At 39.3% G+C, this 14,776-nt stretch overlaps 1 protein-coding gene across 2 annotated transcripts in view; it reads right to left on the minus strand.

The window, feature by feature from the left end:
• The window catches only part of Slc30a8 (solute carrier family 30 member 8), a 46,167-nt gene extending 34,897 nt beyond the window's left edge, over positions 1–11,270 (minus strand). Inside the window, exons 1-2 of one of the 2 annotated variants that reach the window (XM_085831718.1) lie at positions 11,200–11,270; positions 10,306–10,308 (exon numbers count right to left, since the gene is read on the minus strand). In XM_085831718.1, the coding sequence (XP_085687844.1) occupies positions 10,306–10,308; positions 11,200–11,270 (74 nt within the window). The remainder of the gene's footprint in view (positions 1–10,305; positions 10,309–11,199) is intronic. The other variant, XM_085831719.1, reaches the window with a different exon arrangement.
• Positions 11,271–14,776: the final 3,506 nt, after the last annotated feature.

Consider the following 14,776-nt stretch of genomic DNA (forward strand, 5'->3'; position numbering starts at 1 on the left):
GTTTTTTGAGACAAAGTCTCTCTATTTAGCACTGGGTGTCCCAGAACTCACTATGTAGATTAGGCCAGCCTCAAACTTAGAGATATCCACGTACCTCTGCCTCCCAAGTACCGCAGCATAAACATGCATCACCTCACCGAGCTGCTTATCTCTTCTTATATTCACTAAGTATAATGGAACTACAAATTAATTTCCACCAAATTTTTGAGATTTGGGGTCATTAAAGACATTTATATTTTTTTCTTTCCTTCTGGTAATACTATTATGCATGAACTAGTAAATTTATCATGTATGATCTTGGTTCCGGGACTCCACCGAACTTAGGAACTTAGTCTGCACAGGTGAGAGGGTGCACCAGAGAAGTGGACAGCTTCTGGGACAGGCGGGAGCCACAGAGCCACTGAGGCAGCACCCTTTTCGGGCTGCAGACGGCCGGCCACCCTCCCGGCCAGAGGAAAGGTGTCTGCCTGGCTCAGAAGCCCTCTGGCTCAGGAGCAGCGGACGCCATCTTGGTTCCGGGACTCCGTTGAACTTAGGAACTCAGTCTGCACAGGTGAGAGTGTGCACCACAGAAATGGACAGCTTCTGGGACAGGCGGGAGCCACAGAGCCTCTGAGGCAGCACCCGTTTTGGGCTCCAGACATCCGGCCACCCTCCAGGACAGAGGACAGGTGTCTGCCTGTCTCGGAAGCCCTCTGCCTCAGGAGCAGTGGGCGTCATCTTGGTTCCGGGACTCCGTTGAACTTAGGAACTTGGTCTTCACAGGTGAGAGTGTGCAACACAGAAGCTGACAGCTTCTGTGACCTGCCAAAGCAACACAGCTTCTGGGAAAGGTCCTGTTTTGGGCCTTCTTCTTCGGCCAGGAGGAGGTCCAAACGCAAGATATCTGTGCACCTTCCCTGTAAGAGGAGAGCTTGCCAGCAGAGAGCGCTCTGACCACTGAAACTCAGGAGAGCCTGTCTCCCAGGTCTGCTGATAGACGGTAACAGAATCACCAGAAGAACAATCTCTAAACAGAGTCAACTATAACAACTAACTCCAGAGATTACCAGATGGCGAAAGATAAAAGTAAGAATCTTACTAACAGGAACCAAGACCACTCACCATCATCAGAACCCAGCACTCCCACTTCGCACAGTCCAGGGCACCCCAACACACCCAAAAAGCTAGACCCGGATTTAAAAGCATATCTCATGATGATGGTAGAGGACATCAAGAAGGACTTTAATAACTCACTTAAAGAAATAGAGGAGAACACTGCTAAAGAGTTACAAGTCCTTAAAGAAAAACAGGAAAACACATCCAAACAGGTAGAAGTCCTTACAGAAAAACAGGAAAACACATCCAAACAGGTGATGGAAATGAACAAAACCATACTAGACCTAAAAAGGGAAGTAGACACAATAAAGAAAACTCAAAGTGAGGCAACGCTGGAGATAGAAACCCTAGGAAAGAAATCTGGAAACATAGATGCAAGCATCAGCAACAGAATACAAGAGATGGAAGAGAGAATCTCAGGTGCAGAAGATTCCAAAGAGAACATCGGCACAACAATCAAAGAAAATGGAAAATGGAAAAAGATCCTAACTCAAAACATCCAGGAAATCCAGGACACAATGAGAAGACCAAACCTACGGATTATAGGAGTGGATGAGAATGAAGATTTTCAACTCAAAGGACCAGCAAATATCTTCAACAAAATTATAGAAGAAAACTTCCCAAATCTAAAGAAAGAGATGCCCATGAACATAGAAGAAGCCTACAGAACTCCAAATAGACTGGACCAGAAAAGAAATTCCCCCCGACACATAATAATCAGGACAACAAATGCACTAAATAAAGATAGAATACTAAAAGCAGTAAGGGAAAAAGGTCAAGTAACATATAAAGGCAAGCCTATCAGAATTACACAAGATTTTTCACCAGAGACTATGAAAGCCAGAAGATCCTGGACAGATGTTATACAGACACTAAGAGAACACAAATGCCAGACCAGACTACTATACCCAGCCAAACTCTCAATTAAGATAGAGGGAGAAACCAAAGTATTCCACGACAAAACCAAATTCACACATTACCTTTCCACGAATCCAGCCCTTCAAAGGATAATAACAGAAAAAAACCAATACAGGGACGGGAACCTCGCCCTAGAAACAACAAGAAGGTAATCCCTCAACAAACCTAAAAGAAGACAGCCACAAGAACAGAATGCCAACTTTAACAACAAAAATAACAGGAAGGAACAATTACTTTTCCTTAATATCTCTTAATATCAATGGTCTCAACTCCCCAATAAAAAGACATAGACTAACAAACTGGCTACACAAACAAGACCCAACATTTTGCAGCTTACAGGAAACTCATCTCAGAGAAAAAGATAGACACTACCTCAGAATGAAAGGCTGGAAAACAATTTTCCAAGCAAATGGTATGAAGAAACAAGCCGGAGTAGCCATTCTAATATCTGATAAGATTGACTTCCAACCCAAAGTCATCAAAAAAGACAAGGAGGGGCACTTCATTCTCATCAAAGGTAAAATCCTCCAAGAGGAACTATCAATTCTGAATAACTATGCTCCAAATACAAGGGCAGCCACATTCATTAAAGAAACTTTAGTAAAGCTCAAAGCACACATTGCACCTCACACAATAATAGTGGGAGACTTCAACACACCACTTTCACCAATGGACAGATCATGGAAACAGAAACTAAACAGGGACACAGTGAAACTAACAGAAGTTATGAAACAAATGGATCTGACAGATATCTACAGAACATTTTATCCTAAAACAAAAGGATATACCTTCTTCTCAGCACCTCATGGTACCTTCTCCAAAATTGACCACATAATAGGTCACAAAACAGGCCTCAACAGATACAAAAATATTGAAATTGTCCCATCATTCCTATCAGATCACCATGGACTAAGGCTGATCTTCAATAACAAAATAAATAATAGAAAGTCAACATTCACGTGGAAACTGAACAACACTCTTCTCAATGATACCTTGGTCAAGGAAGGAATAAAGAAAGAAATTAAGGACTTCTTAGAGTTCAATGAAAATGAAGCCACAACATAAGCAAACTTATGGGACGCAATGAAAGCATTTCTAAGAGGAAAACACATAGCTCTGAGTGCCTCCAAAAAGAAACTAGAGAGAGCACACATTAGCAGCTTGACAACACACCTAAAAGCACTAGAACAAAAGGAAGCAAATTCACCCAAGAGGAGTAGATGGCAGGAAATAATCAAACTCAGGGGCGAAATCAATCAAGTAGAAACAAGAAGAACTATTCAAAGAATCAACCAAACGAGGAGCTGGTTCTTTGAGAAAATCAACAAGATAGATAAACCCTTAGCCAGACTCACTAGAGGGCACAGGGAAAGCATCCTAATTAACAAAATCAGAAATGAAAAAGGAGACATAACAACAGATCCTGAAGACATCCAAAACACCATCAGATCCTTCTACCAAAGGCTATACTCAACAAAACTGGAGAACCTGGATGAAATGGAGAAGTTCCTAGACAAATACCAGGTACCAAAGTTGAACCAAGATCAGGTTAATGATCTAAACAGCCCTATATCCCCCAAAGAAATAGAATCAGTCATTAATAGTCTCCCAACCAAAAAAAGCCCAGGACCAGGGTTTAGTGCAGAGTTCTATCAGACCTTCAAAGAAGATCTAATCCCAGTTCTTCACAAACTATTCCACAAAATAGAAACAGAAGATATTCTATTCAACTCATTCTATGAAGCCACAATTACTCTGATACTTAAACCACAAAAAGACCCAACAAAAATAGAGAGCTTTAGACCAATTTCTCTTATGAATATCGATGCAAAAATCCTCAATAAAGTTCTCGCTAACTGAATCCAAGAACACATCAAAACAATCATCCATCTGACCAAGTAGGTTCCATCCCAGGGATGCAGGGATGGTTCAATATACGGAAATCCATCAACGTAATCCAGTATATAAACAAACTCAAAGACAAAAACCACATGATCATCTCGTTAGATGCTGAGAAAGCACTTGACAAAAATCCAACACCCATTCATGATAAAAGTCTTGGAAAGGTCAGGAATTCAAGGCCCATACCTAAACATGATAAAAGCAATCTACAGCAAACCAGTAGCCAGCATCAAAGTAAATGGTGAGAAGCTTGAAGCAATCCCACTAAAATCAGGGACTAGACAAGGCTGTCCACTCTCTCCCTACCTATTCAACATTGTACTTGAAGTCCTAGCCAGAGCAATTCGACAACAAAAGGAGATCAAGGGGATACAAATTGGAAAAGAAGAAGTCAAAAGATCACTTTTTGCAGATGATATGATAGTATATATACGTGACTATCAAATTCCACCAGAGAACTCCTAAGCCTGATAAACAGCTTCAGTGAAGTAGCTGGATATAAAATTAACTCAAGTCAATGGCCTTTCTCTACACAAAGGACAAACAGGCTGAGAAAGAAATTAGGGAAAGAACACCTTTCTCAATAGCCACAAAAAATATAAAATACCTAGGCGTGACTCTAACTAAGGAAGTGAAAGATCTGTATGAAAAGAACTTCATGTCTCAGAAGAAAGAAATTAAAGAAGATCTCAGAAGCTGGTAAGATCTCCCATGCTCATGGATTGGCAGAATCAGTATAGTAAAAATGGCTATCTTGCCAAAAGCAATCTACAGATTCAATGTAATCCCCATTAAAATTCCAACTCAATTCTTCAACGAATTAGAAAGGGCAATCAGCAGATTCATCTGGAATAACAAAAGACCTAGGATAGCAAAAACTCTTCTCAAGGATAAAAGAACCTCTGGTGGAATCACCATGCCTAACCTAAAGCTGTACTACAGAGGAATTGTGATAAAAAACTGCATGGTACTGGTATAGTGACAGACAAGTAGACCAATGGAACAGAATTGAAGACCCTGAGATGAACCCACGCACCTATGGTCACTTGATCTTTGACAAGGGAGCTAAAACAATCCAGTGGAAAAAAGACAGCATTTTCAACAAATGGTGCTGGCACAACTGGCTGTTATCATGTAGAAGATTGTGAATTGATCCATTACTATCTCCTTGTACTAAGGTCAAATCTAAGTGGATTAAGGAACTCCACATAAAACCAGAGGCACTGAAACTTATAGAGGAGAAAGTAGAGAAAAGCCTCGAAGATATGGGTACAGTGGAAAAATTCCTGAATAGAACAGCAAGGGCTTGTGCTGTAAGATCGAGAATCGATAAATGGGACCTCATAAAATTGCAAAGCTTCTGCAAGGCAAAAGACACCATCAATAAGACAAAAAGACCACCAACAGATTGGGAAAGGATCTTTCCTATCCTAAATCAGATAGGGGACTAATATCCAATATATATAAAGAACAAAAGAAGGTGGACTCCATAAAATCAAATAACCCCATTAAAAATGGGGCTCAGAACTGAACAAAGAATTCTCCCCTGAGGAATCCCGCATGGCAGAGAAGCACCTGAAAAAATGTTCAACATCCTTAATCATCAGGGAAATGCAAATCAAAACAACCCTGAGATTCCACCTCACACCAGTCAGAATGGCTAAGATCAAAAATTCAGATAACAGCAGATGCTGGCGAGGATGTGGAGAGAGAGGAACGCTCCTCCATTGTTGGTGGGATTGCAAGCTTGTACAACCACTCTGGAAATCAGTCTGGCGGTTCCTCAGAAAATTGGACATAGTACTACCGGAGGATCCAGCAATACCTCTCCTGGGCATATATATCCAGATGTCCCAACCGGTAAGAAGGACACATGCTCCACTATGTTCATAGCAACCTTATTTATAATAGCCAGAAGCTGGAAAGAACCCAGATGCCCCTCAACAGAGGAATGGATACAGAAAATGTGGTACATTTACACAATGGAGTACTACTCAGCTATTAAAAATAATGAATTTATGAAATTCCTAGGCAAATCTTGAGTGAGGTAACCCAATCACAAAGGAACTCTCACAATATGTACTCACTGATAAGTGGATATTTGCCCAGAAACTTAGGATACCCAAGATATATGATACAATTTCCTAAACGCATTAAACTCAATAGAAGGAAGACCAAAGTGTGGACACTTTGCCCCTTCTTAGAATAGGGAACAAAACACCCATGGAAGGAGTTACAGAGACAAAATTTGGAAGTGTGACGAAAGGATGGACCATCTCGTGATTGCCATATCCAGAGATCCATCCCATGATCAGCTTCCAAATGCTGACACCATTGCCTACACTAGCAAGATTTTGCTGAAAAGACCCAGATATAGCTGTCTCTTGTGATACTATGCCAGGACCTAGGAAACACAGACGTGGATGCTCCCAGTCAGCTATTGAATGGATCACAGGGCCCCCAATGGAGGAGCTAGAGAAAGCACCCAAAGAGCTAAAGGGATCTGCAACCCTATAGGTGGAACAACAATATGAACTAACAAGTACCCCGGAGCTCTTGTCTCTAGCTGCATATGTATCAAAAGATGGCCTAATAGGCCATCACTTGAAAGAGAGGCCCATAGGACTTGCAAACTTTATATGCCCCAGTACAGGGGAATGCCAGGGCCAAAAAGTGGGTGTGGGTGGGTAGGGGAGTGGGGGAGGGGGGTGGGTATGGGGGACTTTTGGTATAGCATTGGAAATGTAAATGAGCTAAATATCTAATAAAAAAATGGAAAAAAAGAATTTATCATGTGTCACAATTCTCTAATGCTCTGCTCATTTTCTTTAACTTTTAAATTATTATTATTATTTTATAATCATACACATATGTTTATGTAATTATACAAATATTGTATTGATTAATTTTAGTTTGAGTTATTTAATTATTTTAATTATTACTTTATTATTTTATTAATGATAACTATTTCTTTATTTTGAAGACCACTGAAGTTTTGTTCTGTTTGCTGATTTCAGTAGCAGAGGTCTGTTATCAGGCCCTTCAGGCGGGTTTTTTCTTTTTCTTTCTTTTTTTTTTTTTAATTTTACTTATTATGCCTTTCTATCTTAGAATTTAAAATTTGATCTTATGGTCTCTATTTCCTTGTTGGTATTCACTATTTTGAGATAGTCATCAAGTCTTTCATTAGTGTTTTAAACATAATTACATTTTTGTTCTCTTGATAAATTATAGTAGCTGCTATCAAAACATTTAAACTGTAAGTCCAACATTTAGACATTTTTAAAGCTGTCCTATGACTGGATTTTTTTTTTTTACTATTTATGTATTTTTTCTGTTTCTTTGTCTTTTGATTTTGAGGAAAATGAATATCTTTCTGTATTGTCCTGTTACTAGATAGTGATTCTTTGTGATTTTCTTTCTTTTCATTTCTTATTTGGGAACTTGGATTACCCAGTTCAGTGGAGTGCATTCCCCTGGTTTTCTACGCCTGTGAGTGCCCCATGCTCCTTGAGAGGGCTCATCTCTGGGTGTCTTTACCTCTCTGTACCCTCAACGGATGGTGGTCATTTTAGTTGCACATGCTTTGTCTCTTTCCATGGCTGCACTCTCAAGCCTATGCTGGATATTCTGCCTCTACTAATAACTCACTCAGAGTGTGGGCTGTCTAGTTGCCTTCCAATTGCTTGACTGTTTTCAACAATGCTCTAAGATAAAAATTACTCCACAGTTTACATGGTTCAATCAGATTTAGGGCTTCTGTTAGGCTGCTTGAACTGCAAGAAAGCATCATAGCACGGATGACTTAACAGAAATGTATCTTTGCACAGGTCTGGAGTTTAGAACTTCCTGGCCAGTGTGCTAATAAATTTATGCAAATTCTTACTGGCTCACTGATGGCAGCCCTTTGATATCCTCACATGGCTTTTATCACTGTGCACATAAAGAGAGAGAAAATGGATTCTCTGGCTTATCATATGTAAAAGATATTCCTGTAACCACATTTAAACTTGGTTACACCCTTAGGATTTGCATTGTTGTTAATAAGTCCACACTGCGTCTTCAGGTGTCAGCATGTGAATTCCATGAGTGGGGAACACAAGGAATCCTCTCTCCAGGATTGCTGTTGATGCCAGTCTGTGGTTAGCCGCAACCCCAGAGGGATTTTTACGTGTGGTGTGTGTGTGTGTGTGTGTGTGGTTTTAATCTTGGGCTGTTGCTGCTCTTTCACTCTCGTGTTTATTTCTGTCACAAAGCCTCAAGCTTACTCTTCCTTTCTCAACAGAAAAACAAGAACTCTACTGTTTTCAGCAGCAGCTCTGCTTGGAAATACCCAGTCTCTCCATCTTCTCACTTCTTACTGAGACTCACTGGCTTTTGAGAACATGTTGTTTTTCATTTCTTCATGTGCCCTTAGGACAACTCCAGAGACAATAAAAAAACATAAACTTTGCCAGGGTGCCTGGAAAAGAGAAGGGCCTGTATTGGATCCTTGGAAACTATATTTAAAAACCCAGATGTGTGGTGTGTGCTTGTAATCCCAGCACTGGATAAGCATAGACAAATGGACCTCTTAGACTAACTGACCAGCCAGCCTCACCTACTTAACAAGATCCAGGCTGGTGAAAACGGTGGGAAGCACTTGAGGATTGTCTTTCACATGCACGCACATCGAGAGAGAGAGACAGACAGACAGACACAGAGACACAGACAAAGAGATAGAGACAGAGAGGCAGAGAGACAGTGATATAGTAACAGAGAGACAGAGATAGATTGTTGAAAAGATTCTAGCAGCTTATCTCTACCCTCTATCCCTATTCTTGTTTCCACAGCCCTTCTTTAACAATGGAACAATTCTGAAGTAAGAATTGCAGAGGAAGGAGAGGGTATTCCCTAGTGACAATGGCACTAACAAGGCTTCCTTTTGTCCCATGGTGAAATGTATACAAAGGTGACACCCAGTAATATCTGTCATGTTAAAATCCAGACCTTGAGGCTTGTTATTACTTGCTAAAATAGTAACAGTGATCCTGCTGTGGGCTTTAGCTATGTGATGGTTATAAGCTTCCAGTCTTGTTTTTTTAGGTCCTGAATTATCATGTCAAAACTCTCAGGCTGGTGCAAATGTAGAGAGGGCAAACAAAGACTCTAGCCAAAGTCAGGAAAAGACCCCAGGCATGTAAGTGTGAATCCAGGCATTTTGAACCTTCTAGTCTAGAAACCAGAAAAAAAAAAAAAAAAAAAAAAAAAACAACTTCCTAAGCAAACCAGAACAAAGGCCATATGCCTCGGATTTTCCTCATAGAATTATGTGCTGTAAGCCATCCACTGTGGGAGTAGTTCATTGTAAAGCCTCAGCTATAGGAAACAATCCCTCGGTGGAATTAGATGACAAGGTTGCCTTCAAGAGTAAGTGTCTTTACAATGCATAACAATTTAAACAAGAAGCTAGTGATGGGTCAAAGGAAGCAACCCAGGAGAAGAAAATTATTATTAAGAGGTAAAGCGCTGAAATGAAAGAAAATATACAAGTAAGGAGACTGGAAGAGATGGGGAAGGATAAGAGACCTGCAAGATACAGATTTTCTCAGGAGCAATTAGATTAGGTTTTGAGATCACACGTGTGTGGATGAAGGCGAGGGGAAGCTACTACACAAACCCACTAGGGGCACAGATCCTCTCAACTTTCAACTCAGCCGTCTCGCCTTGCAAGTTTGGGTGCTCTCTTTGGCATACATTTTCTTCTGTGGCAAATGGAAAGATCAGGATTTTTAAAATCTGTTCAAGATTTCACTTTTGTGTTTGAAAAGAAAACACTGAATGTTTTCATGGCTCTCCTATGCACCATGTCTTGAGACTCATACCTTAGTCACCCTACGAGACGAACAAGACCATTTTGATAAACTGGTGGCTGTTCATCAGAATTCTAAAAATCTATTTTAACGGGAATTATTGTTATTTCAATAATATGACAGTACTTCTAGGGCTAACAGCATGTTGTCCAGACTTCATATAAGGCTTTGTTTTTTGTATTTATTTATTTATTTCAGTATTTATGAGGTCAATAACTGACACTTCAAATTTTCTAAGAAAATAATTCTTTCAATGTGTGATTATAGATGTCCTTCGTGTTTATTATTCATTTGTTTAAAAAATATATACTTTTTAGAGAAAGTCCTCTTTACTATATTTGATGTGATCAAATACAACATCATTGTTTTTAGATTATGAATTTGGTTCTATAAAATAAATGAAAATATTGCACACATTATTAATAAGTACAAATTCTCTTAAAATTTCCTCTGCATGAATTCATCTTATGTTTTCATTTACCGACTTCACTCGCACTAGGAGTGATCTTCTCACATACACCAATTCCCTAGCTACATACTCTTCCACTCAGCTACATCGCTACCTCCCATTTCCTTACTTTCTATATAGATTTCCCTTAACTCTGTTATGATCCTATTTTGTTTTCTTCAGTCCTTATTCTATTATTTCTGGAAATTTTGCACTTGTACTCACACCCAGGGAAACATTAGTTTCTCTTAATGTCTTCCTTTAAAATAATCATTAAATGTCTCAAGCATTATTCTGTATCTATCCCGTAGTCACTTCTTTTTATATGCAATTTATATTAGTCTCTTAATTTAAATGAACAGATATCTAGAACTAGAAATATTTTCTTTTCCAATATATATAGAGGACATAAGATAGGTGTGGTCAGTCAATAACTGTTTAAGAATGAAAATCAAAGACTTGTATTACACATGACACTGTGAAAGCATTAAGAAAAATCTGAAACCATGGAAAACATTGAGTTCAGCTACATTTATTGTAGGCACACTTACTGATAGAAAGTAATCCATTCATCTTGAGATGGATATAACTCTGGTTTTGAGCCATCATTGGAAAGTGTTATTTTTCCTAAATGTAATTTTGACATTTTAGTCTCTAACTTAAAAATGAGAAAATTGAAAAAACACAACAGTAAACAGTTAGATTGTTCTTATCTGTTTTCTTTAGTGAAAAACCATAGGAGAAAAATTACTTTAATGAATGTTTCTTTTGTGACTTATAACGTCTAATGAATCAGAACAACTATGCAGTCTTCTGTATGTCTCAGGATGAGTCACACAAAGCAGTCAACCTCTTTTGAGATGCTCAAAATAATTCTAATTTTCAAAGCAGACCTGTATCATTCTAAAGTACTAATATTTGCTATCTTCCTGAGTACTGAAGCCACAGAAAATGCCAATGCAGATATAAGTACCTTCTTACCTGTCTAGAGTGAAGGCGTACATCTTGGTGGCTTGATCATTCACAAGATAAGTTCTCTCAAGAAACTCCATGGTAGTTGGGACAGGAGCTGATACTGTTGTTTCTGATGTTTGATGAGCTGTCCAGTTTTGGAAGTAAAGAAGCACTGATATTATTATATCCACACAACTTCCTAAGAAATTAGAAAAATTCTTCCATAACTTGGGTTAATGGGGCCTCCTACATCAGTGTTGTGGGTAGATCTGTGGAAATTAACAGTCTCCTTGGAAAATCACCTAGACTCATTCTATTACCCACAGAAACTGCTTTTCTGGGAGACTCAAAGGTACAATCGTAATAAGTGTGTGTGTGTGTGTGTGTGTGTGTGTGTGTGTGTGTGCACATGAGCATATGTGTGACCTCTCTGTGCTTTCTAGGGAGTGGAGTTGCTCTGATAATGCTGATGTAGGACATTTACCTTCAGAGCACACCTGAGTGAGCTGCAAATAGCCACCCTCTGTCTTCCTCTACACTAGCCTCATTTGGTTTTCCTGTACCGTTTTGTTTCTACAAACATTTCTCCTGGGATATAGTTCAGAGATGACCTCTAAGCAGCTGTGAGGAGTTTAACGACCCCTCTTCTAGGACCATTTGGGGATTTCATTCCTTAAGTGGGGAACAAAGGTTATCACTCACTGAAATCTATGATCTAAGCATATTCTAGATATGACATCTTTTAAAGCCCTTGGCAAACTCTTTGCTAGGTAAATAACAACCCTCTGAGTGAACTGCATCTACCTTGGCTGGACGGCCTTCAGCAGAATGTGGCTGACCTAGCCCAGGTAACACCATCAAGAATATCAATCCCAGTTAATCAGGAATGGAGTCTTCTTGGTTGCTCACAAAAGAATTTCAAGTCACAAAATTCCAAGGATTGACATATCACTTCATCGCAAAGGAACTACCTTCCTTTCCACAGATAAAAGGAACCTGGACAAACAATAGTCATTTGAATATAAACCAAAGATCTATAAAGGTGGAGGAGATTGTGAGGCCGAGCAGGTAAGGATGAGCCCACCATCACGGAACCTGTACTGCCATCTTCCTCTGCATTTCCTCTGGAGAAAATTCAGAGAGGTTTACCTCCAGAATAACCCCCTCAGCCTGGTGGCACTGGAGTATGCCATTTTGTCAAGCAGAGGTCACTCTCCATGCCTCATAGGATCAATGTTACCCTGTATAAGGTGGATGGGGTGTCAATGGCACTGGGGTGGGCTGAGAGAAAGAAGCAACCTTTGTCTGAGGTCTTTTATCACATCAGTGGGGAGCCATACATCCAGCACACCACAAGACTTCAAATACTCTCCTTTGTAATATAAATGCTAAGGGGTCTGCATAGAACAGTATTGTCTGACTATTAACTTTACTGTGTCAGTGAAGAAGTCAATGAAATAGCTCTAGGGAGGCAATCTGTCCTTGTTGAAGAAGCCATGGATCTCGGAAGCTAATGTCAGCAGAATAAAAATCAAAGCATTTCCTTCTCACGTATCCTAAGTTACCTGAGTAAAATATCAAGTTACTCTATAGAGACAAATTAGACAAAAGCAGAAAACAACTCCTAATCCATCTGTGTGACACGGAACCGTAGTCTGTTGCATGGATCATTTGTGAACAGTTGCTAGCACAGACTGGAGAAATCGAATCTAGAAGGAGAAATGATGGAAAACAAGGAAGCAACTACAAATGAAGCTGAAACGCAGTAAGGATGAGAAGGGAGAAGGGACGGAGGACACTAACGTACAGAAAGGGGATGCAGGCCATGGAAAGATGCAGCAACAGAAGAGAGCAGCCTGCAGGCTTGAGACTGCACCGCAAGCTTTGTCATTAGTCTAGACATGGCCATACAGGCAGAATTGTGAATCTAGAGCACAGAGTTCATATACTACCTTGTAATGTGGGTTGCCTATGGGTAAGAAAGAGGCAGTGGATAGTGGATATTGTTAGCATAGGACACCGTGAAGCAGAGATGAGAAAATGGAAAGGACAATCAAAACAAAAAAAGGATAAGAAAATATGGATTCATTCTATTTAATTATAAATTTACCTAAGTGAAATTTCCCTGGTCATAGGCTCTGTACTGAAATTTCATGTGTTGGGATCTGATTAAATATGCAGAGCTATAAAATATGTATGGACATAGATACTACATTTAAAATTAAAAATTTAATGTCTATATTTATACCATTTTCATCAAATATTTATGAATTTCTAAGTGTTATTCTTGAAGATAATTATCATACACCAAAGTATCTCATGTGAAGAGCATAAGAGCAGAGACTATAGCAAATAAAACTCCCATGTTAGAAACAGAAATAGGTTTTGTGACTATAAATTTAGGTGCAGATAAGTTATGACTAAGAGATGACTTTATATGAGGCTGAGATGACTCATTGGCCAAGAGACTGAAGTCAAAGCTAGGCATGGTTATACTCCAGACACCCTAGCATTGGAGGGCAGAGACAGGTGAATCATGGGAGCTCTCTGTTCAACTAACCTACCTTCAATGTGAGCATAAGATTCAGTGACTACAGTCGAGGGAGATAAAAGAAAACACATTATGTCTCCTGCCAGTCTCTGCATGGGTGAGCATATGTGCACATGTCTGCACACATACATGCATATACACTATGTATATATACACAGAAAGAATATTAAAAGCTTTTAAATGTCTTATTTTAAATATTTAAAATATTTAGATATTCAACACTCCTTTGTAAATTCATTTTCATTGTACTATTATCTTCCTCCCAAAAAAATTTAGTCAGCAGAATGCTTATGAAAAGTTTTGTAGCCTCTCTTGGCTAATGTGGGTCACTTTGGCATGAACTGTCTATCAAGGGTAAGTAGCTTTAATTAGACACTACAGGAGCCATAAGGTATAAATTAAAAAAGCAACTCAGATCAGAAATGCCCTCTTGTTGACAGTTGGTTTTGGTGGACATTCTGCTGTTCATCTCAGTTTCCTAGGCAACCAGCTTCCCAATCATCTTGAATTACAGGTTGTCCTCTCTGCCCACTCTCCATCATAAGCTTACAGCAGCTGAAGGAGCAAAATGCAATTTATAGCAGTTACCTCTGAGAATAAATATTCTGTCAGCCACAGACTACCACTGACATAACAGCTTCAACTTCCTGGCTTTGGCTGATTCCAGCATCAATTTCTTAATAGGATTTTATAAGCAGTAGCTAATCCTTGTACAAAAATCATTCATACAAGGTTTTTTAATGTTTTATTTTCTGGGGTAGAGTGGTGTGTGTGTTGTAACCCATACACAGAAGTCAGAAAACAACCATTGGAATTAACCTTTCCCCTCCATTATCTGGGTCCCAGGGATCAAATTCAGATTGTCAGTCTTGGTAGCACACAGCTTTATGTGCTAAACCATTACACTGGCCCCAAGACCAACATCTTACACATTGTTTTATATTTCATTTACAGAAAATATTTTTTTCTATGAAGCACTACCAGGACTTTACCAAGACACAAAAAGACCAAGTTCTTACAATTCACATTTCCTCAAATAAATTAATATTTCAA

The sequence above is a fragment of the Mus caroli genome, unplaced genomic scaffold, assembly GCF_978045245.1.
Source record: "Mus caroli unplaced genomic scaffold, Mus_caroli_1 scaffold_16, whole genome shotgun sequence".
Taxonomy (NCBI): domain Eukaryota; kingdom Metazoa; phylum Chordata; class Mammalia; order Rodentia; family Muridae; genus Mus; species Mus caroli.